The sequence below is a fragment of the Oryx dammah genome, unplaced genomic scaffold (assembly GCF_014754425.2).
Source record: "Oryx dammah isolate SB20612 unplaced genomic scaffold, SCBI_Odam_1.1 HiC_scaffold_22, whole genome shotgun sequence".
Taxonomy (NCBI): domain Eukaryota; kingdom Metazoa; phylum Chordata; class Mammalia; order Artiodactyla; family Bovidae; genus Oryx; species Oryx dammah.
In genome coordinates, this window is record NW_024070206.1 from 22,774,131 (window position 1) to 22,799,387 (window position 25,257).

Sequence of the window (25,257 nt, forward strand, 5' to 3'; positions counted from 1 at the left end):
TACATAATGTCTTATGTCTTATACATAATGTCTTACGCATGTCTTATTTTGGTTATGTTGTTGAATTACTCTTACAAAAAGTTCAAGAACACTTATGCCATTTTTGATTGGCTTCAGATATAAAGATATGGATTAACTTTTCCTGTTGTCTTCTCCCGTAAATGGAAGGCAAACCCCACACGTACTCAGCGGCGAGGACTGTCTCAGCAGCTGCTCTGGCGTTCTGTTTCAGTTAGGCTGAGGCAAGAAGGAAGAAGTGCCTCATACTGAAATAATCATCGCATAAGGGTTTATGTCAGCAATGTCACTAAGAGTTGTAATTTAATACACAAGACACATGGAGGGAAATGCTCATTTTCTTCCCCTTTTGTAACCTTGTAATTATGCTTTTGCCTCTGTATTAACCAAACCAGAGTCAATAATGACTCTTTTATTGAAGTGAGACTCAAGTTTTAAAATGCAACTTTAACTTTGCTGTGTCTTTTTTTTTTTATCATCAGATTTGTTGTGCATGAAAATTATCTTGATTTTCTACTTGGCATAAACTATTAAAACTATAGATGCTACATTCTGGACATACTGGGCCTAGGAATCTGAACTGTGAGTGATAAATAACAGCTAATGTTTGAGTACCTAATGTGGACTTGTATGTGCCAGACTGTATAAATCCTATGAATTATCACATTGAATTCTCATAAACTGGCGAGATAGGCAGACAAGATTAATATTCCTATTTAGTAAACTAAAACTCAGAGAGGTTAAGTAACTTTCCCAAAATTACACGGCTGATTAATCATGGAGCCAGCTGAATCCATGGTAGAGTTTGAACCTTCTCTATTGTACTGGGTCTTCATTACAGATAGAGACCCATGAATGGCATGAACAGTTGGGAAAAGTCTGACAGTTTTCTAGGCTGCCACCTTCAGTTTTATCTGGTCATCCCATCCTTTCTGTTTTCCTAGGTCCTTGCAACCCAGCACAGACATCCCTGGCTTTCTCTTCCCTCATTGCACCAGATGTGCAGCCTTTATGCTCTAGGTTAGGAGAGGTGAGGCGATGCTGCTTTAACAACCCCAGATCTGCACCTTAAAGATTCACTTTTGCTTGAGCTCCATGTGCGTCGTGGTTTGGCAGGAGGTCATTACCCAGGGTAGTTAACTGAGGGACCCAGGTTCACAAGGACATCCTACAGTGTGCCTAGAAAGAGGTGGACAAGCGTGATTTGGGGGAGAGTTCTGCTAACTGCACAGCCCAGTGCCCACACAGGCCGCCCACTGATGCCCGGGTGCCTTTCCTGATGGGATGTCCCTTGTCCCGCCACGGTCTGTGGATCCTTTTTCTGAAGGATATGCTCCTATCCCCTTACCAGAAGCTCCAGCGTTTTTATATAGGTGTGGCATAAACGGGCATGCTGTTTGGAACTTGGGGGCTAGAGGTATGTCTTGAACCTGCATTCGCATAGCCAGCCCTTTCTCAGGTTATTGGTGGGAGAGTGTGATGACTCTGATTCAGCTTCTGGTGGGAGTTGTAAATGATGGAGGTGAGGAGGAGAGCTGATGCTTCCCATCCCGACTCATCTCCATGATGCTGTGATTATTCGGGCCCTCATAGTTTGCTTGGATCGCCAAAAGATAGTCTTCACTGAGTCTTGGTCTACTCCCTAATCCATTCTGCACCTTCTAGCTGCTATGATGCGTCTAATACACCAATCTGGGCTGTTGACTGCAAGGCTTAACACCTCAAAGTATTTTATGGCAGCCTGGATGGGAGGCAAGCTGGGGAAAGAATGGATACATGTATTTTTATGGCCAGGTCCCATCACTGTTCAGCTGAAACTGTCATAACATTGTTAATCTGTTATATGTATGCTAGGTCGTGTCCTACTCTTTGCAACGCCATGCTCCTCTGTCCATGGGATTTCTCAGGCAAGAATACTGGAGTGGGTTGCCACTTCCTCCTTCAGGGGATCTTCCTGACCCAGGGATCAAACCCATGTCTTCTGCATTGGCAGACAGGTTCTCTTCCATTGAGCCACCTGGGAAGCCTAATCGGCTATTCCATAGTACCCCCATAAAAGATAAAAGTTAAAGGAAAAAACTGATACTACAGTCCAGCTTTCCCTGATTTGTATTATGGGTTAAGTGTATGTGTTCTAGGAGTGCGGGTACCTCCTGACCCCAGTCTGGGTTGATGATGGTGAGCTGTAAGTAACTTGTTTGATGTACATAGCTTTGTTTTTTTAACAATTATTGTGTAGGTACAACATGTTGTTTAGTGGTAAAAAATCAAAAGTAGGCCAAATCAACATGAAAAGGTGCTCAGCATCACTGATTATTAGAGAAATGCAAGTCAAAACTACAGTGAGGTACCGCCTTACACTGATCAGATTAGCTGTCATTAAAATGTCTACCTACCAGTAACAAATGCTGGAGAGGGTGTGGCGGAAAGGGAACCCTCCTACACTGTTGGTGGGAACGTGAATTGCTGCAGCCACTGAAAAAGACTTTTTGCCTTTGAATAGTCTTAGCACTTTCATTCGGAGAAGGCAATGGCAACCCACTCCAGTACTCTTACCTGGAAAATCCCATGGGTGGAGGAGCCTAGTAGGCTGCAGTCCACGGGGTCGCTAAGAGTCAGACACGACTGAGCGACTTCACTTTCATTTTTCACTTTCATGCATTGGAGAAGGAAATGGCAACCCACTCCAGTATTCTTGCCTGGAGAATCCCAGGGATGGGGGAGCCTGGTGGGCTGCCGTCTATGGGGTCACACAGAGTCGGACACGACTGAAGCGACTTAGCAGCAGCAGCAGCAGCAGCCACTACAGAGAAAAATATGGAGGTTCCTCAGAAAACTAAGAATAGAATTACCATACCATCCAGAAGTCCCACTCCTGGGCATATATCCAGAGAAAGTGAAAGTCGCTCAGTCATGTCTGACTCTTTGCAACCCCTTGAACTACTGTCTGCCAGGCTCCTCTGTCCATGGAATTCTCCCAGCAAGAATACTGGAGTGAGTTGCCATTTCCTTCTCCAATAATCCAAATAAAACTATAAAAAGATACTTGCACTCCTGTGTTCACAGCAGCACTATTCACAGTAACCAAGACACAGAGACAACCTAAATGTCCGTGGACAGATGAATGGATCAGAAGATGTGGTATACCATTATACACATGATAGACGCCCAGCCATTAAAAAGAATGAAATAATGCCATTTGCAGCAACATGGGTGGACCTAGAGATGATCATACCAAGTGAAGTGAGTCAGAAAGAGAAAGACAAATACTATGTGATATGGAGTCTAAAATATGAAACAGATAAACTTCTATATGAAACAGAAACAGACTCAGACAGAGAGAAGAGACTTGTGGTTGCCAAGGGGGTTTAGGGTTGGTGAGGGAAGGATTGGGAGTTTGGGATTAGCAGATACAGACTATTGGGTTGGCCCCAAAATTTGTTTGGGTTTTTCCATAAGATGATGCAGAAAAACCCAGATGAACATTTTGGCCATCCCAATATTATATATAGGATGGATAAACAAAAAGGTCCTACTGTATAGCACAGGGAACTATATTCAGCATCCTGTATATTCGTCATCCTGCAATAAACCATAGTGGAAAAGAAAAAGTAGGCCAGGTCAAAAATAAGGTATCAGAGCCTCATGTTTTCAGGACTCAGCATATATTAAGAAATGTTACTGAATGAGTGGATAGTTCGCAATGAAGGGCGATCATAGAAAATGATTTGAATAATTATCTTACAAATGGAAACAAAGCAGAATAATGGCAGAACAACAAAAATCCTATTAGTAAAAATTTGCCCAAAGTGCTTTGGAATGGAAGGGGAGCAGGTTGGTGCCGATGCCCCGGGTTAAGCATATTCAGTTAGGAGCCTGCGACTTGACTTTTTGATCTTTTTCAGCTCCTTTCAGGTGAGCGTGATTCCCCAGTAGCAAACTGTGAAGTAGGAAGATTAATGCCTTCAGTCCCATTTACATTTCCAACTGTTCTTTCCTCTTGCTACGTTGAACTTTCTTCCCTGCCCGTTCACTATGTCTGAGTCTGTTTCTCCTAATGGGGAATGAGGAAATCCATGGAGAAAATAGAAAGATGAAAACAGGAATACTCTGCAAAAGGTTTAGAGCAAACGGAAGAGATTTTAGTGGGAGGTGTGTCTTCTGCGATGGTCAATGTTAATAAAATATTAGACTTAGTGAATTGGTCTTGATTTCCCCAAGACCAGGAGGAGAACATAGCTTGCAAAGTGGTATATTTTTCTTTTTTCTTTTTTTGCTTGTTTTTTTCATGACTTTTGGAAGCTGAATGAAGAAGACAAATTGACCTGATAAGGAGAGAGAGAGAAAAAGAGAGAGAGAGAATGTGTGTGTGTGTGTGTGTGTGTGTTAGTTGCTCAGTTGTGTCTGACTCTTTGTGACCCCATGGACTGTAGCCCACCAGACCCCTCTGTCCATGGGATTCTCCAGGCAAGAATACTGGAGTGGGTTGCCATTCCCTTCTCCGGACCTGATAAGGATTGGACTCTAGTGATTATGATTTCATAGTTGTGGTTCCTAGATTACCCAGGACACTTATTTTCACCATCTCCCTGGCTGATGGAGGGCCTCATTGTCCCGAGTAACCTTTGTCTGAATTCCTTTTCCTTACCTCTCTCCTGAGAGAGTCCTGGGAAGATAATTATCTCCCAGGCCCGAGTTTTCAGCGGAGTTCACGTAAGCAGGTTACTGGAAATGACAAGTGCACAGAAATGATATATGCAGCTGTGATTTTTTTGACAGACTAGCCAGGAGAGCGTTGAGCCTGTCCCTTAATTTGGTTTATTAATTATGAATAGATTAGCACTAGCAATCCTATAAAACTCTAAAGGAAAAGATAATATTTCTATAAATTTCAAGGAACTTTGCCAAATCTAACAAAATTCTTTTTTTTTTTAACTCCCTAATATTGGAGTACACTCTAACCAGGAAATAGTAACAACAGGAATTGACCCACTGGTTTAAAAAGGATGGTCCATTTATTGAATGCTTCCTATGTGTGTTGAGCTGTGTTAAATGCTCCTCTGTATACTTTATTTTATATAATTCCAGCAATCATAAGATATATTTTATCTACATTTTATAACTGACTAAAAATGGATTCCTAGAGAGTTTGAGTCACTTACTGCAATTCACAGAGCTGCAGTAAGTGACAAAGCTCAAATTTTACATTATCCGTTGGGTTTGAACACCTTAGATAGAGATCAGTAACTGTTCCCAATTGGCAAAAGTGATTAACTTGAGCTTACTAATGTCTCCAAAATATCTTAAATACTAAGGTTGTTTTGCCTTTTTTTGGTTAACCCCCTTGAAAGAGAGGAGACTCCTTTCGGATTGTCAGTGCTGAATATAAGGTGGCTGATGTTCAGTCAGTCACTCGGGTGGGTTATATTCTGCCTCTTGGACCTCATGGTTCTGGGTGAGCTTTGGTTGCTCCATGGTTCTTTACAAGTTTTGCCCTGGATGGATCTCCGTTCAGCAGAGCCTCATAAGGGAGACAGGTCTGGATGTGGGAGGGGTGGCTCATTCTTCACAGCACTTTTTTGGATATCATGGATATTTTTGACATCTGGATCTTACACAGAAAGGAGTGCTCCTTTTTAGATAGACATGGAGCAGGTGTCTTCTGCATGAAATAGGGGTCCTGGTTAGTGTACAAGACACTCTGCCCTTGAATAGCATGGGTTGGAAGTACTCAGGTCCACTTACAGGCAGATTTTTTTCAGTGGTACATACTACTATTTCGGGGTTCCTGGTGGCTCAGATGGTAAAGAATCCACCTGCAATGTAGGAGACCTAGATTTGATCCCTGGGCTGGGAGGATCCCCTGGAGAAGGGAATGGCAACACACTCCAGTATTTTTGCCTGGGACATCCCACGGACAGAGGAGCCTGATGGGCTACAGTCCATGGGGTTGCAAAGAGTTGGACATGACTGAGTGACTAACACAGCAACTTACTGCTGTTTCAGCCGAGGTTGGTTGAATCCAGGGATGGGGGACCATGGATGCACAGGAGGAACCGGATGTACGGAGGGCTGACTGTGGTTATGTGTGATGGGGCAGGGCCCCTGTCCCCTGCATTGTTCAAGGGTCGGCTGTGCGTTTAACTCCAGCCACACTCCTGGGTTCTGTGGTGGCCTGGTCTCCTTCAGCTCCAGCGTCCAGACTGCCCTGCAGACTCCAGGCATTTGGGGACCATCTTCAGAGGTGGACTTGAGGAGGAGGAGTGTCTCAGATCTGGAGGCCCTCATGCTATCTCCCGGAGGGGCCCTAAAGAAGGAATACCTGCCAGCAAACATCTGTGCTTCTGTGACGTTTCCAAGGTGTCGCCACTAGAGATAACAGTGAGCGTGCTTTTTCTGGCCAAGGACCTGGCTATGTCTTTCTCCCACTCTGTAAACTAAAGCTTCTTTTAATATTTTTATTTATTTATTTATGGCTGTGCAGCCTGTGGGGTCTTAGTTCCCCAACCAGGGATCAAACCTGTGCCCACTGTAGTGGAAGCATGGAACCCTAACCTTGACCGCCAAGAAAGTCCCTGAAGCTTCTTTAAAATCTAGATTTTTATCTCACCTCCTGTTCTATTGAGGAATAGTCCACATTGGGTAATTTCCGAAGAACATTCTGAGAAATTAATAAGAAAAACAACAATCACGATTGCTATAGTGTATTGAGGATCTACTACATGCCAGGTGTTGTATATACGTTTCTAGTCCTTATGGTGACCTCGTAAAATAGATGTTCACTCATTTAAAGATGAAGAACCTGAAATGCGAGAGGTGACGCTACCCAAGCACTCACAATTAAAAGGAGACTCAACTAAATGTTAGCCCAGGTCTGGTTTTCTTGATATTCAGGATTGGGTAGATAAGAGGATTTTAGTCATGAGGGCTCTTCTTAAGAAGTAAAACGTTGATATATCTGTGACCTCTTCTGTTAGGCAACCAAGACCCTGACTTAGGGTGAGGACTCAGCAGTTTTTGTGGAATTGAATTGAAAGCATAGGCTCAGGGCTAGTATGTGGTAAGATTTCATGAAGGCAAAATCTGAACGAGGTCTCTGAGTTGTAATTAGCGGGGTTTTTCTTCCTCCCTTTTCTGTCCACCCCTCTCGTGTCTGTCAACTGTCCTCTCTTCATGGGGACCCCATTTCAATTTAAGGAAGGTGCTTTTTTGGAAAGAAGAGAAAGTAGGATTTCCTCAACATTGAAGAAGTCAGTTGTTCTCAACCTTATTTCAGTTGTCATTATCACTAATACACACAAATAATATTCTTTCCACCAGTTATTACTTAATAGTCTGTTGGAAAGAAGATTGAGCATGACTGAGGCAGAAGAATGTAACTGTTGTGGAACAGACCTTGGAATGAATCTTGCTTTATTACTGAAGTGAAGATCTTAACATTTGAAAGCATACAGTCTGCACGTACACTTTGTGTAAACCATCGAAAGCAAAATGATGTGTACATACGGGAGACGTGAAACACAGTAAGGGTGCTTTGGCTTACACGGGCCAGAGTAAGCCGAAATTGATGGCCTTGAACAGGGCCAATGACCTGTTGTGATCTATTTGTCATTTCTGCCTCCAGATACAGTTGCTTAATAACTTTAGGGGCTTCCCTGATAGCTCAGTTGGTAAAGAATCCACCTGCAATGCAGGAGACCCTCATTCGATTCCTGGGTCGGGAAGATCCGCTGGAGAAGGGATAGGCTACCACTCCAGTATTCTTGTGGCTCAGCTGGTAAAGAATCTGCCTGCAATGTGGGAGACCTGGGTTTGATCCCTGGGTTGGGAAGATCCCCTGGAGAAGGGGAAAAGGTACCAACTCCAGTATCCTGGCCTGGAGAATTTCATGGACTGTACTGTCCATGGGGTCGCAAAGAGTCGGACACGCCTGAGCAACTTTGATTTTCACTTTTCCCTCTATAACTTTAGGGTTGTGAATTTTCTGATTGGGCCACTGATTAACAAACTTCAGTGTGGCGATGACTTGGATACTTATTAAAACTGCAGAAATGCTAGCTCACTATTCTCATCCCGGTCTGCATTTTAGAATCCCAGAGTGGCTTTTAAAAATTAAATAGGCTTAAGACCAGCCACCAGGGATTCTGGTTGAATTGGTGGGCGTTGAACCCAAGCATTTTGTGAGGAAGATTCTCTGCACCGGTGGTTAATTCTGAGGACTATGGAAATTTACCAGAGCCCCAGATGATTCTGATACATGTACACATGGTCTGAGTATCGTCCTGTGCTTTAAGCCTTCACTGGTTTGCTCTATTTACTGAATGGTGGCATTGGGTTATATTAGTGGTGGATAAATAGGCATATTTCTGAAGTGTTCAATTATTTTAGGATGAGTCCTTTTTTTAAAAAAAAAAAGCCAATTTAAGATACTGGGATAGTCACCTAGCGGACAGATTATTTTAAAGATGTGATAAACATATTTTTAAGGGACTTTCCTGTGGTCCAGTGGTTATGAATCCCTTTTGCAATGCAGGTGACGCAGCTCCCATCCCTGGTCGGGGAACTAAAAGCCCACATGCCACAGAGCAACTGAACCTATGCACCCCAACTAGAGAGTCTGTGTGCCACAGCAAAGACCCGATGCAGCCAAGAAACAGTGCTTTGGGAATTCCCTGGCGGTCCAGTGGTTAAGACTTCACCTTCCAATGGGGAGGGGTTGTGGGTTCGATCCCAGGTAGGGGAGCTAAGACCTCATATGCCTCAGGGCCAGAAAACCAAAGCATAAAACAGAAGCAATATTGTAACACATTCAATAAAAGCTTTAAAAATGGTCCATATCAAAAAAATCTTTTTGAAAGAGAAGCAGCAATATTTTGTTGATTTGTTTTTTTCTGGTTATATAAATAATGCTTTTGTACAAAATCTGAGAAAGACAGAGTCGGCCATCTAGAAATGATCTCTCAACATTTTGGTTTCTCTCCTACACACGTCTTCGCTTGGTGAGCCTAAATGTTGGAAACCGCAGGCTTCATCCACAGCCTCTCCAGGGTTAGTCATTAGCGCTACCCTCTCCAGCTGTCTGGCTTCTGTTGCTCGCCCACTGCTTCCAGCAGAAAGCATTGCTTCCCTGCTGTCAGGGAACAGTTTAATCTATCTTCCTCTGTCCTTTCATTTTTCCTACCCTGCTTCAGAAGCATCAGTGGCTCAGCTGGTGAAGAATCATGCTGTAATGTGGGAGACCTGCGTTGGATCCCTGGGTTGGGAAGATCCCCTGGAGAAGGGAAAGGCTACCCACTCCAGTATTCTGGCCTGGGAAATCCCTTGGACAGAGGAGCCTGGCGGGCTACAGTCCAAGGGGTCACAAAGAGTTAAACACGACTTAGGGACTAACCACCACCAAGAGTAATTTTCACAACCTGACCCTGGCAGAGTCTGCTTTGAGAAAACCCTTTTTATTGTAGCTTCTTTATGTATAAAGCTGCCAGTTAGATTTATTTTGCTTTCATTTTCAACAGACAAGTGAAAGGATTTAAAACTAATTTCATTGTGAAAAGTGCAGTAATTAAAATTATCAACATTTGAAGTGAAGCAGGTTTGCCTGTGATTAAACCTTTTCTGGAGACCTAGACTGTAAAGAATGTAGGTAAATTTTTAAAGATGAACTTCGATTCAACCTTTCTGTTTTTCTTCAAATTTATTTTTGTCTGTAGGGTTTTAAGTTAATCCCCATTGAACTGGAAATGTGTGGATTTAAAAATTGAAAGAGCTGTTTATTGGCTTAGTTCCCCATTAGAGAAAAAGCATATAAATAAAACAGCACACCTGTAGCCATTCAGTCTTGTTTTAGTACATTGGGTGGGAAATTCAATCCCCCTAATTGGAATCTGGAATGCTGGAGAAGACTCTTAATGAGAGTCCCTTGGACTGCAAGCAGATCAAACCAGTCAATCCTAAAGGAAATATTCATTGGGAGGACTGATGCTAAAGCTGAAGCTCCAATACTGAAGCCACCTGATGCGAAGAGCTGACTCACTGGAAAAGACCCTGATGCTGAGAAAGATTGAGGGCAAGAGAAGAGGGTGACAAAGGATGAGGTGGTTGGATGGCATCCCCGACTCAGTGGACATGAGTTGGAGCAAACTCTGGAGATGGTGAAGGGCTAGGAAGGCTGGCATATTGCAGTCCATGGGGTCGCAAATAGTTGGACACGACTAAGCAACTGAACAAAAGCAGATCAGAATCTGCCACTAGAAGGCAGCTCCCCTGGGCTGTGTTTTTATTTGCTGAGTCACCTGAGGGAGAGGGGCAGGAGGGATGGTGGCTGAGCCAGTCTCTGAAAGCTTTAATTAACCAAGGATTCGAGGTGCAAATGGAGAACCTCTTCAGTGCTACAGGCACCAAGGGAGCAGCCCTGGAGTAAAGAATCCTCTTATCGCTCCTTCAGAAAACTGGACCAGACACTGTCTCTAAGCAGCTCATTTGTGTGCCAGGGAGATCTTTTAAGAACATTCTTTGTAGTCTCCTTCCATTGCTAGCATAGAGATAAAAGCTAATGCATTATGGTAAGAAACAGAATAATTCAGTACTTGGCCTCACATTTGAATTGAAGTTTGCAAAGACTCAACAACCTGTCAAAACTCCCAAATGTAGAAGGATCCAGAATGCCAGAGGAGCTCCCATTTCCTCTCTTACAAGAGTTCTGAACACTTAGTTAATTAATGGGGCGGGAGTGGGGGGTGGTGCAGAGACGCTATGATCTGGAACTGTGGTGAAAACCAAATTCTATTAATTTGGCTTTGGAATACCTAAGTGTCAAGACAATGTCAGGATTAAAAAGGGAAGCTGGTCGAATTTAGCATATTCTACTCGGGGGAAGAGCTGAGAGCTTTCAACTTGTATTCGTTTCTGTTCTTGGCAATAAACCACAAAAACAGCCCCGGGTTTTAGGAGTCAGACTCAGTTGGATCTGAGTTCCCAAGACATTATTTGTAGACACGGGACTTAGAGGTTCAGTCATTGTTCACACGTAGGCATTGTTGCAGGGTGGGTTCCAGACACACAATAAAGCATGTCACACAAGTTTTTTGGTTTCCTGGTGCCTTTAAAAGTTACGTTTATACTACACTGTAGCCTTTTAAGTGTGAAATGGCATTATGTCTTAAAAATATTATACAAAACTTAACTAAAGACAGTTTATTATTAAAAAGTACTAACCATTATCTGAGCCTTCAGTGAGTCATAATAGTAATATTAAAGATCACTTATTACAGTGTTGTTAAAGTCAGGTTCAACTGCTCACCATTCAAAACCAATCATTTGAGAAGCAAGTGTCAGTAGAAAGGAAAAGTGCTTTAAGCAGACAAGTCAGCAATCTGGGGAGAAGGTGGACTCTTGTCCACAGACCAACTACGGAGATTCTGCTCAGCCATGATAGTGGTAGTTTGAGTCACTTGTTGTTGTTCAGTTGCTAACTTATGTCCGACTCTGGGATCCTGTGGACTGCAGCGTGCCAGGCTCCCCTGTCCTTTGCTATCTCCTGGAGTTTGCTCAAATCCAAGTCCATTGAGTCAGTGATGCTATCTAGCCATCTCATCTTCTGTTGCCCCCCTTTCCTCACTTATATGGGAGGATAAATGAATCACTTAGATGGGGCATTTCTTCTGGGTTTCCTTCGGCCAGTCATCTTGCTTTGCCCCATTCTGAGTCCGCGTTCGGTTTATCTTCAGGTCCTTCCACGTGTACATGCGCCTCTTTAGTCAAGATGGATTCCAGTGAAGAGGGCTTTGGGTAGGTTGGCATCACTCCTTTCTGACCTCCACAGCGCCTTTCTGTTCACATGTAGTCAAGAAGGTCTCCCTGACCTTGACTTTCTTGAGAGTGAGAAATACATGGTCTTGTATCTGGCCAGGGTTCAGCTGCTTCTCGTCTTAAGCTTAGAGTATCTGTGCACAGAGGACAGACTCTAGCTTTTCAGCCTGGGCCCGTCTATCTCCTGCCTCAATCGCTAAAGTGCTGACAACTCTAAAGAGAAGCCCGAACCCTGGCTTCTCTGCCAGGTACCCGCAGATACCAGAGAGGATGTTGTCCCTCCCTGAGTGCAGAGGTTGGGAGTTTTAGCCATGACCTTTTCCCTGTTTTGCAAACGCATGGTTCTAAAGGAGAGAGACCCATTTCAGAAAGAGCCGGGCAGCTCTCCTGGGTGGTGGTTAACGGCACAGTCTGACTCTGTTTTAATTTATTCACTCTCTCTGGTTCACACCTCATTTCTCACAGATGCAGAGTCAGATGCTGGGTAGTAGAGAAATATGCTCCCTATTTAAGGTGCCAAAGATATCTTTTTGCTAATAAGTTCCTCGTCAAGGCAGAATTGGCCAGAAGAAACACTCCATCTCCTTTTCTTTCCTATTTAGATTGTAGCCGTGGAATTCTGAAAAGTTTCAAACAGTGGAGTCGGACAGTATGTTGTTGGTGTCTTGTCCATTTGAGGCCCTCCACGAACAACACTTTCAAAGTTGGAGCTGGTTACAGTCTAGGCTCAAATGGATATTTGAGGCTAAAGCCACTATCAGTGAAAAGTCACAAATTGTTGAGAATCTAGAAGCAGGGTCAGTACCATTCATATTTTCTCTAAAAGCAAAAATGATCTTTTTGTTTGTTTTCTAGAAATAAGTTGGCAACCTGGTATAGAATTCTAAGAGCTTGCAGTCGATTAGAAACTAAAATTGTGATGTTATATATATATACATACACATATATAGAGATAAATTAAGTAGTAAAGATAAGTGCATAAAGACAAGTAAGTAGTAGGGAAAATAGTCTATAAACCAAAATGTAATGTTATAGAAGTTTAAATTTATTAATGTTTGATTTACACTGAGTAAAGGAATAAAGTAGCATTGTGGAATTGTAGATGATCACATAAAACAATGACTTTGAAAAGCTCTCCAGTTCTGAAATAGGGACAGAAGGCTAAGGGTAGGTTTAATTGCTGTCACTGAAGTGCAGAACTAGTGTAGAAGAAAGAGGTCTTATCCGAAGCAGAAACTCAGATTTAAAAAAAAAACTCATTTATGCATTTGGGTGCATCAGGTCTTAGTTGCTGCACGAGGGGTCTTTGTTGTGTGGGCTCAGTTGCTGCACAGCCTGTGGGATCTTAGTTCCCCAACCACCGATCAAACCCGCATGCCCTGCATTGCAGGGTGGGTTCTCAACCTCTGAACTACCAGGGAAGTCCTCCAAAACTCAGATTTAATTGTTGGCCAGTGGTGGTTATTATATGACCTTGGGCAAGTATGACTTCCCCGCCTCCATCTGTCCTGGGAGGCACCATCCACTGCACACCTTGGGTTCCCTGTGAACAAGTTCCTTTACTTTCTCAAGCACCGCACCCTGTTAATTACAAAATAATATTAGGGAAAGCACAGAAAGGCGATGAGAAATTACTCCAAACTCAGGAACCTCCTATGCATTTTGCAAATTGAATCTTCCTTTGAGGAAGCCATAAGGCAGTATTTTCTAATATTGCCATAGAGGTGAGAGTTAAGAAGCAAATAATGCTGTTTGAATGGCGATCCACATACAGAGGATATAATGCCAATTTCTTCCTTAGAAAGAGTGATTTATGCTTAACAGTAAATGAAGAGAATGTTGCTAAATTTAGCTTGCTCTCTTAGACTTTCCAGGATTCATATTGACATAAGGGCTGTCTTTTTGCCCTTTCTGATGTATTTCATTGGTGGCTGAAATTTCCATTTTGATTTAATTTTTTCCCTATAACCCCAAGGGTTCTGTGGGAGCATCTCTGGCTGAGGGAAATGAAGTCGTGGTCAGTCCTGAACTCTGTTTCAGTGATAGGGAACACAAATGCATGGCTGTAAACAGAGCTCGTAGGAAATAGAATTCAAATATTCTAACTCCTAAAAATAAATACATGTGCTTGGCACTTTCTTATCACAGGAAAGCTCCTTAAAATATTTCTGCTGTGCATTGACTAATACATTCAAATGCTTGTCCAAGTGAAAAAATGTACACATGTTGTGAAAAGCACTGCTCTGTGCTTGGTAAGGTGGTTCTAGATCCAACCGGGGCAAGAGAAGGTTCATGGGTCGACAGCTTAGTCATTTTAAGTTAAACCCTTTGATAGGAGCAGAAGTGTTCTACAAACTTACTAGCACCTCTTTGCTGACAATGACAGTGTCTCGGTGATAATCATGTTAAAATCTCATGGAGACTGAAATTCTTAGCCAGGTTATGTGTGAAATGAGCCCATAGGTCCAAGATGCCCTTTAGCTATGAGCTCGGTACCCAAATGAAGTCTAGAAAGCCGTGCTCTACGCCCACGGCCAAAGCTTTTCTGTGTTCATCTGCTTTGCTAGGAAGACTGGAGCTGTCACTTAGACCAGAAGAAGACATTCATTACACATGCAGCCAGGCGTTGCCTCTCACCTGAATGTGTTTAGAAATGATGGATAATGCCGTTGGGTTCCCTGAAGACCTGCATTAGAGATGCGGCAGCGCCCAGAAGAAGGACTGAAGCCTCATCTTTGCGTGTGGCTGGGCTCCCTGCCTAATGAGCGCATAGTGTGTGGGCGTCTCACCCCCAGGAGTCCCTGTGTTTATAAGAGACCTAACAATGCTAAGCAGTTGTGTCTCCCAGCTAGCCCTGCCTGCACAAGGCTCAGATCATAGCTTCCAATACCCTAGAAGGCACCCCTGCCCTTCCTTCATCTCCTCCCAGCATCTTCTCTCACCTGGACTACTACTGTAACCTGCTCATTGCTCCCCCTGCTCCATCCTGGCTCCCTCACTCCAAACCCAGCGTGGTCTTCCTCTCTTTAAAAAAAAAAAAAGCACATTTCTTTCTTTATTTTTGGCTGCACTGGATCGTCATTGCTGTGCACGGGCTTTCTCTAGTTGCAGCAAACGCAGGCTACATTCTAGTTGTGGTGCACGGGCTTCTCTTGTGGAGCACACTCTCTAGAGTGCTTAAGCTTTTTTAGGTGTGGCTCAGGGGCTTAGTTGATCCCCAGCAGGTGGAATCCTCCCAGATCAGGGATCGAACCCTGTTCCTGCATTGTCAGGCAGATTCTTAACCACTGGACCATCAGGGAAGGCCCTGAGTCATCTCTTTAAAAGCATCAATAAGACCCTCTGACTGCTCCCGTTAAAATTCTCCACTGCCTTTAAAATAAAACCCAGCTTCATATGCTGGCTTAGCAAGGCCCCAAACCCCACTTACGTCACCTACTACATGGTGGCCCTCTCCCTGCACCTTCTGAGTCCCAGCTCCTGACACCAGCTTCTTGTTCCTCAGCCATGGGCTTCTCATCGCAGTGGCTTCTCTGTTGTGGAGCACAGGCTCATTTCATCCTTAGGGCCTGGGCACTAGGCTTCTGGAAGGCAGGGTCCCAGCCCCTGTGCCTGATACTGGAACGTCCCCTCCCTGGAGAAGCCCTGCCTGACCACCCAGCGTCCGCAGCCACCCATCCACTTGGTGTGTGCTCTGATTCTCTGAGGCCCCATGGACTGTAGCCCATGAGGCTCCTCTGTTCATGGGACTCTCCAGGCAAGAATACTGGAGTGGGTTGCCATTTCATCCTCCAGGGGACCTTCCCAACACAGGGACTGAACCCAAGTCTCTTGCGTCTCTTGCATTGCAGGCAGGCTCTCTACCACTCGTGCCATCGGGGAAGCCCCACCCAACTTCAGATTCACTCATCTAATACCGTCTCCCTGGGGCTGACCTCTTTCATTTCTCTGTCTCCTTCAGTTAGAAGGCAGGCTCCCCTAGAGCAGAGACTTGTTTGTCTTCATCTCATGTGTCCCCAGGCCTCACATTCAGCACATGTTTGTGGAAGGGATGGATTTATGACGTAGCCAGTATTTCTAACCTTAGCTGATAAATGCCCAAGCAGAAACAGAGAGACTTGGCCACTATGTGCAGCCACGTCATTTCTGAATGTACAGTATCCTTGGAAGTATCAAAGCAATCTCTCGGACCCTTTGGGCCCCTTTCCCCGCTGTCTGGAGTTCAGGAATCCAAGTTTGGGGCCGTCCTTGCTTTTAACACAATGGTCGTAATGCAGGTGTACTAGAGCAGAACTGAGATTCGTTGTTCTGCCACTAGCTTTATAGACAGACCTCACTTGCCAGCAGCTTCCTTGTCTCGGGAACTCGACCTCCTCCCATTAGTGGTGTCACTGAATTCTGTTAAAATCCTTTACCAGCGCAAGTCCCCTTTCCTCTAGAGGGGGAGCCAGCTGTTCCCTTGGTTTTATAGAAATGTATTCAGAGGACTATGGAAGCTATACAATATCCTGGTATTTCAAAGATATATTGGAATTTTATATCCCGGCATTTCCCATCAGTTGGATTTTGAAATGTGGACACATGTTGATAAAATGGACACTTACATAATCACCGTATCTATTTTCTTTTTTTAAACTTTTTATTTTGTGTTGGGGTAAAACCGATTAACAATGCTGTGATAGTTTCAGGTGAACAGCATAGAGACTCCGCCATCCCCGCCGTCCATATACATGTTTCTATTTTCCCCCAAACTCCCCTCCCATCCAGGCTACCACATAACATTGAGCAGAGTTCCCTGTGCTATATACAGTACATCCTTGTTGGCCATACATTTTAAATTCTGTTTTCTAAACTGTATTTGTTTATCTGCTCACACATAGAGGTAAGCATCTTTGAACTTGAAAAGCTAAAAAGTTGCTGAAAAAATTATTTAGGGTTTTCAAGTGTATTCAGTAAACTAAGAGATTATTTCAGCTTCTTAGGATTATCTGGGTAATGTCTTGCTTTGGTGAATTAAATCAAACTTGAAGAGACTCAGATAGCTGATGAAGCCTTGCACTTGTACAGTGGCCAGGAAGCTGGTTTTCCCACCAGCGTGTGAGCAGTTGCTGCCCTAGGAGCTTCCTGTTCTTGGAGTTAGTCTCCGTCCTCACTTAAAGGACAAAATTTCCTTAGACCTCATTGTTAATGGGCTTCCCTGGTGGCTCAGCAGTAAAGAATCCTCCTGCCAATGCAGGAGACTGGGGTTCGATCCCTGAGTTGGGAAGTTCCCCTGGAGAAGGAAATGGCAACCCACTCCAGTATTCTTGCCTGGGAAATCCCATGGACAGAGGAGCCTGGCAGGCTACAATCCATGGGGTCACAGAGAGTCAGACACAACTGAGTGACTACAGCCACCGCCACCATCATGCTGTTCATACAACAGGGTCTCAGGTTTCAGAAATCCTAGAATTTCAGCCTCTTAGAACAGAAGAAGCCAGGTTCTTTGAGGTCACAGAACCTGTGGTAGAGTTGAGGGTGGTTGCTGCATGGCTGCCTGCCCCTCCGCGTCCTGCCTCATCCTTGCTCTTATTTTTCCCGATTCCCCTGTGTCTTCCTGAAGTAGCCTCTGATCTTTGATTGCTTCTAAAGCTAGTCCTTTAACTTGAGGTTGAAGGTTAGCGATTATCTTTTTTACCCAAGGTTACTTCCCATGAGCCTGCCCCATGGGCTGGTGGACAACTCTCAGCTCGAAGCAGATTTCTTGCAGATAGGAAAATTCAGTGACATTTTATTAAAAGACACAAACCTAGGATTTTTCCTACAGGAGAACGTTAATTACTGCTTGAGCCTTTTTTTTTTTTTTTTTTTTAAATAATTCTTTCCAGAACATGACTGTAAAGAAGAGTAGAGAGGTAGCCATCCTGGAGGAGTGAAGATGGGGTTGCAGAGGGGTAGGATGCAAGGTCAGGAGCAGTTGTTAGGTGTGTGTGGGTGTGTTTAGTGGATACTGGGGCTTTTTTTAATGCAAATAGACTCCACTATAATTACCATTTCTTTTGGTAGTCATGGAATAAATACAGCCTTGAAAAGAGGCATCATAGAATACAGTTTATGTTTCTTGAAAAGATGAACAAGGCTTCTCTCACCATCATCCCAGTGCATGTAGTGAAAGTCCTTACACCAGTTTTGAGGATTTAGAGTTTCTAGGATTCCAGACTTTTTTAAGCTGAAGCAGAACACAGTTAACAAGGTAAATTTAATATAGAGAAAAGGCACAGTTTAGCCAAAGCTGAGCATAAGTGTTTTGTGTCACTTTCTGTTTGTGATCACAGGTGATGCTGTTCCTTCCAGTCACCGAATGGTTGCTAATTATAGGTCATACAAAATTAATCTATCAGAAGAGAAGGGAGCATTGGAAAATAGTCATCTTTAGTGAGTTGGCAAGGGTAATGTGCAGTTTTAAATGGCAGGGGTCATCTAGGAAAGCAAAGAATCGAGTATAAGAAAAAGAAAAACCAAAGCACTGTGAAAATCATGCAAATCTAATACTAAAGAATGTTTTGGCACTTGGGTTTAAGATTGGAGATGTACATTATAGAATTATTAAACTAATGACCTAAAGTAAGAAGGACCATATTAAGAAGCTTTGGTTTTAGTTCTTTGCTATTGAAAAATCAGTTTATTGCTCACTTATATTGGCATGTGAATAGGGAAGGAAGACTATTTTCAAAGTTCTAAAATTGAATTTACAGGTTGAGGCCATTGATACAGTTTGCTCATAGGTACAATTTGACCGTATGCCCTCTCAGATATTGGAATTAAATATTGATTCTAGTGAGATTCCAGAATTTTAAAACCTTACATTTTTAAAGTTTCTTACTTTACTGTCTCTCAACAGCAAGGAAATTTATTTTATTAATATTAATCAAAAAACAGAAATGATTTGTATTTCTTATATTATATATTTAGTGTTAGGGGAAATGATATGACGAGGAAATATTTGACAAGGGCGTAGGATTTTATTTGAAGTGCGGTTCCATGATAAATGTGATATATGCCAGGTCAGGTATTAGTTATTCCTAGGCAGAAAATAATGGTAGGTTATTTCACTCTTTAAATAGCGGATAGGTGATTCCTGGGCTCTGTCCATTTTGCATTTTTATTCAGCCTTTGTGGAGCTGGCTCTTTGCCTTAGGGACAAGACATGGAATTAAAGACAAAAACCAGGTGCTGAGTGATTTCATGACTAGAATAGTAGCAGGCAAAATTGGGATATTTCTTTATGAGTTTTACCTTTCTGTTTCATGTAGAGTGAATCCCAGGCTAATTTTGTGTTTAGAAAGATTTTTATCTTAACACGTATTTGAGAAGATTTTCAGCTCAGACAGTGAAGAACCTGCTTGCAATGCAGGAGATCCCAGGTTCAATTCCTGGGTCAGGAAGATCCCCTGGAGAAGGGACTGGCAATACACTCCAGTATTTTTACCTGGACTATCCCATGGACACAGGAGCCTGGCAGACTATAGTTCATGGGGTTGCGAAGAATCAGACTCAACTAAGCGACTAACATACTTTCAGGTCTATAGTGCATTCCACAGTTACATGTGTGGGGAAAAATCCCTTACATTTAAAAAATAGTAAGGAAATCCAGAGAAGATAGTCAAAGAGGTGGCAGGGGGTTACAACATGTTTATCTCTGCTTCTAAACCAAGAGCAGGGCCTGATTCATATCTGGTACTCCCTGAAGGGTGGGCAAGTTGAATTGATTATTAGAATGACTCCTCCCCTTTTAAAAGGAAGAATTCTGCTATAGTCTCTGAATTACACAATCACCACCTCTCCCTCTCCCTCCACTGTTTTTTCTGTAGACTTGACACTTTGTATTATAAGCTTAAAAATGAGAATATCATATTTACCTTCAAGATTTGCTTGAAAATATAAAATGTAAGGAGGAAAAAAAATGTATTAGTTTTATGTAGATCCCTGGGTGGCCCTGTACTTGGACTTGGTATTTACATTTACATGGTAACTGAGCAAATGCCAGGTTAACAGGTCTTTTATTCAGCAGGCAGAATAACTGGTGATGGTTAAAAGTAACCTAGAAAGCACCACATTTAGTTTATAAAGATAGATTAGTATTTATAATGTCTCCCTCTTCAAAGTGTTAAGCATCTTCCAATGTGTATTGTAAGAATAGGAATTAAATGGTGGTTTTACTATGGTGTTTTATTGGGCATACAAATTCTACACCATATGAGCAGGTGTATTATTTGCTTAAAGTGTGACACTAATTCTTTGCTTGAGATATTTTTACCATAAAATTAGGATTAGGAAGGGAAATTATATGATGATCCGCAGTGTTCATTTTTGAAATATTTACCATACACCTGAAATGAGAAATTGCTTAAAATGACATGGTGACCAGTGGTATAGCAGCTTTCTTGCTTAGAGCAAAAAAACAGCTTTAACTAGAGCAGCATGTCTATTAGTAGTAGGGAAAAGATAACAGCAGGGAATAGCTTATTTAGATGTGATCGTGCTCAGTTCTCCCATTTGGCAGATGTGGAAACTGAGGCACAAAATACAAGTGTCTTTAAAAGTAAGTTATAAGAACATGGCGGTTATATTTTAGAGTGTCTTTTTTAGGATGTAAGAGCAGATTATTCTGTATCAAGATCTGTTGTTTGAGTTTCTGATGGAATATGAGACAGACTTCTCCTTCAACACTCAAGGGAAATGAGGGAGAGCTGAGAAGAAACCTTTGAGAGTGAGCTTGTGATGAGCAAGAGAGGGGATGCTGTCTGGCTTCCCTTCAGCCATGGCCAGGGCTGGTGTGGTCCAGTGCGGAACAGGCCCGGCAATACTTAAGAAGCCGCCGTTGTACTGTGGTCACTCATTCAGAAGGGCATAACAGTCATGGGGCATCACAGAGGAAAGACGGTTGTTCCAGGAAGAATGGATGGATTCAGGGCTGTGGAGGGGCAGAGCAGGGTCCCTGGGGAGGAGGAGAAGAGTGAGAAATTGCACCTGCTTCCATTATCAGATCATCCTTCCCAGAGACTAAAATGTATCTTCAGCTGCTACTGCAAATTCGTGTTTCTGAAATTAAACATATCTAAGTTAGGTAATTATTAGGATGGTAGTGTCATTTCCTTGTCATCTGTGGTGAAAATCTAATAGGGAAACCCGTGATGGCCCCAAATCAACTTGACTGCTAGTTAAATGTTCATTTTGCGCCGTCGATGGGCACCCTTGCCAGTGGTGAGCTTGACAAGGCTGCTGGGTCTGTGTTGGGTTCTTAGCCTGTCTCCCTCTTCTGGGTGCTGGTTCCCCGAGTGATAGGACCATCCCTCTCTCTGCCTGCAGAACAATCGACCATGACTACCGAATCGGGATCAGACTCGGAATCCAAGCCGGAGCAGGAGGCCGAACCCCAGGAGGCGGCGGGGGGCCAGGGGGTACAGCCGGAGGCGCAGCCGGGCCCCGAGCCGGCCGCCGAGGAGCAGCCCCAGGCGCCGGAGCAGTTCGAGGAGGCCGCAGCGCACAGCACGCCTGTGAGGAAGGAGGTGAGCCCGCATCGCCCCGTACCTCTGCCATTCCAACCCAGAACCATGAATGAATGTCTGCTGAGCTTTTCCAGGCTTTCCTCTGACCTGGATCTCAGCACTAGCAGGAACGTGGTGGGTGCAGGGGAGGGGAGGGAATCATCTGCTTGTCCTCTTCTGTTCCCCGGGCAGATGGACACTTAAGCTGTTTTAAGACTTTCAGTGAATGACATTCCACAGCCTTGCTTGGTAACGCCTTCCTTTGATGAAAGCATTTCAGCTCACACTGAAATCTGGACTGCGGGTCCACGGTTTTATCTGAGTTTACAGGGAGGCTAGACCCTGAACTGGCAGCTCTAATTATGCTCCCAGTTGTTTATTTAAGCCTCTGGTGGCTCAGACAGTAAAGAATTCGCCTGCAATGCAGGAGACCTGGGTTTGGTCCCTGGGTCCAGAGATCCTCTGGAGAAGGGCATGGCAACCCATTCTAGTATTCTTGCCTGGAGAATGAATCCCCATAGACAGAGGAGCCTGTTGAGCTGTAGTCCATGGGGTCGCAAAGAGTCGACATGACTCAGCGGCTAAGCATGTACACACTAATTCAGAACTATTCTAACATTTCCCCGGGGGCTACTCTGACCTTAAGGTTACCAGCGGTCCCTAGTAGGTGTTCAAGCTGCTCTCTTTCTCTCTGCCATGGACATATTCAACTTTGTTACCTAAATGTGTTTAAGTTGTCATGGATAATGTGATTATTCCTTTTAAAAATTTTCCTACAAAATATAAAGCATGATTTATACCTGGGCCTTGAATGAATCCATATTTAAATTTTTTTGTCTTCAAACTTCAAACCTGGGATCCGTATGTTTTAGGATGCTGACTCATGGGTTAAGGGAATCTGGGAATCTCTACATATGGTTGACCTTTTACAGGTTGAAAGTGTCTATGTCCAGCCAGAAATTCTAGAGGATGTCAAAAGGAGACATTGAGTCCTCATGCCTTTTTTAAAACACAACACATAATTGTAACATTAAATTATGTGTTGACAAGCCTGATTATTTTCTTTCTTTTCTGCTTTTAAACTCTATAGTCATGTTGGAACTTCCCTTGCGGTCCAGTGGCTGACTCTGCACTTTGAAATGCAAGGGGCTTGGGTTCAGTTCTTGCTCAGGGAACTAAGATCTTACATGTGGTGCGGTAGGGGGTCAAAAGGAAAAGAATAACATTTATTTTCATGCTCTGTCTGATCTCAGACGTTTTGTGAAGGGAGCTGTGGGTTATCCTTTACCTTTTGTCAGGTAGAATCTAAGGAGCAGGTGTTGTCATCCTGGTTTCCCTTACCTTTTCTTTTTGTGTAGACATAATAAGTGGTAGGGTTTTGTTTGTTTGCAGATCTTCAGCAATTTTAAATTATTAGGCTGGATTTTTCTATCCTCTTCACTCTGAAATGAAATAAACATGAAAGTGGGAGAAGAGCTTCTATACCCAAATATAATTAGACATACATAGTTAATAAATGGATTGACTTTCTATACTCAGACATTGGAAACTAAAGAGAAGTGTGACTCTAAACCACTTTTCTTCTGTAGTTATCTCAGTGTTTCCAGAACTCTTTTCAAGTCCTCTGGACGTCAGCTTGCTCATTTACAAAATGGAGAGGTCAGAAAAGAGAATTTTCTAAGAACATATCTTTCTTTGGACTTTTGAGAGTGTATTTGCAGACCAGTAGAAGCAGTGGTTGGGCCCATGGGTTGAATACGCATTGGGGGTAATCTAATAGATAGAAGAGGGGTAGAAAAAGTCATTGGAGAGCAGGGCACAGGGAGATTCCAAGGGGATTGACACAAGGGAAAATGTTGCTTTTCTGTAGGATTGCTCCCTCTTAAAGTTCTGAGTCTAGCTTGGACTGGATTGTTAGGCTTTGAAAGCAGATTAAAGCCTTTGAACAGATTTGATATTTTCTTATACTGGTTCATTACAATGAAGAGTGGGGGGGGAAGCAGACTTAAAGGATTATTTTTAATTAATTTCAGTACTTCTAGCTTCACTGAATTGCTGCTGCTGCTGCTGCTGCTGCTAAGTCGCTTCAGTCATGTCCGACTCTGTGCAACCCCATAGATGGCAGCCCACCAGGCTCCACTGTCCCTGGGATTCTCCAGGCAAGAACACTGGAGTGGGTTGCCATTTCCTTCTCCAATGCATTAAAGTGAAAAGTGAAAGTGAAGTCGCTCAGTCGTGCCCGGCTCTTAGCGACCCCATGGACTGCAGCCTACCGGGCTTCTCCGTCCCTGGGATATTCCAGGCAAGAGTACTGGAGTGGGGTGCCATTGCCTTCTCTGTCATTGAACTGAGTTAGAGCTAAATCAAGTATTTTAACAGTCGTAAAATTACTGAGAAGATTAATACTTGAAACTCTGTAGGCTTTACAGTTTATAAGATACCTGGTATGTTTATGGAGCAGTATGGGTCATGGAGTAAAGTACCTGCCAAACAGCTCGACCCAGTGAATGAAAGAAGCAGAATACATTAGATTCAATCTTAGATGATTTAATTACTTTTAAGGCTTATACTATCCAACACTTTTGTTTTTTTCTAATTGAAGTATAGTTGGTTTACAATGTCTTATTAGTTTCAGGTGTACAGCAGTGTGATACAGTTATACACACTTTTTTTTTTTCAGGTTCTTTTCCATTATAGGTTATTACAGGGTATTGAAGATAGGTTCCTGTGCTGTATGGACCTTGTTGCTTATCTAGTTTAATATATATATAGTAGTGTATGTTAAGTTGCTTCAGTTGTGTCTGACTCTTTATGACCCTATGGGCTGTAGGCTTCCAGGCTTCTCTGTCCATGGGGATTCTCCAGGCAAGAATACTGGAGTGGGTTGCCATGCCCTGCCTCCAGGAGATCTTCCTGACCCAGGGATCAAACCCGCGTCTCTTATGTCTCTTGCATTGACAGGCAGGTTCTTTACCACTAGTGCCACCTGGGAAGCGTGTATCTGTTAATTCCAAATTCCTAATCTGTCCCCTCACCCTTTCCCTTCTGATAACTATACATCTGCTCACTATGTCTGTGAGAGCCAGTGCCTTTTTAAAAAGTCAAGAGCCCAAACTTTCCTGGCAGTCCAGTGGTTAAGACTTCGCCTTCCAATGAAGAGGGTGCAGGTTTGACCCCTGGTTAGGGTGCTAAGATCCCACATGCCTCAGAGCCAAAGAACCAAAACATAAAATAGAAGCAGTATTGTAGTAAATTCAATAAAGACTTTAAAAATGGTCCATATCAAAAAAAAATCCTTAAAAGTCATTTGTACCCTTCTTTGCTTGGGCAAAACTTGATGGCATTCACTAAGAACTCAGCACTTCTCGTGTTAATACTTAAGTCAAACTGAAAGAAGTCCCTATGGGTACATTCAGGTGGCAGAAATTATTTAGGTGTACCTGTTAGTATTATTTTTGTGTATGTGTATCCATTCCTTATGTCCTAATTCAGACATCCCTCATCCTGTAGGAGATAGAAAATCCTGTTTCTACAGTGTCCTTTGATTGCCTGAGCAATGCAATATTTATTTCCTGTCTTGCAGTGTCCATTGTTTGCTCTCCACAGGTCACTGACAAGGACCAGGAGTTTGCTACCGGACCTGCCAAGCAGCTCGAATATCAGCAATTTGAAGACGATAAACTGTCTCAGAAATCATCTAGCAGCAAACTATCTCGATCTCCATTGAAGATTGTCAAAAAGCCTAAAAGCATGCAGTGCAAAGTGATACTTCTGGATGGATCAGAATATACCTGTGATGTAGAGGTCAGTGTATATTTAAAATTTTTTTTTTGTCCTGGATATTGAGAGCTGGGGCATATTGGTCTAAAGCATGCAAGATGCCTCTTTGTTTTTCCAGATCTCT

General features: G+C 43.1%; 1 protein-coding gene across 6 annotated transcripts in view; it reads left to right on the forward strand.

Annotated features, from left to right (window-relative positions):
• Nucleotides 1-25,257, forward strand: part of EPB41L3 (erythrocyte membrane protein band 4.1 like 3) — a 206,866-nt gene that overhangs the window by 94,058 nt on the left and 87,551 nt on the right. For 5 of the 6 annotated variants that reach the window (XM_040264656.1, XM_040264659.1, XM_040264658.1 and 2 more), the window contains exons 2-3: nucleotides 21,175-21,374; nucleotides 24,960-25,157. In XM_040264656.1, coding sequence (XP_040120590.1) covers nucleotides 21,186-21,374; nucleotides 24,960-25,157 — 387 coding nt within the window. In that variant the 5' untranslated portion in view covers nucleotides 21,175-21,185. Of the gene's footprint in view, nucleotides 1-21,045; nucleotides 21,375-24,959; nucleotides 25,158-25,257 lie in introns of those variants that run through there. The other variant, XM_040264657.1, reaches the window with a different exon arrangement.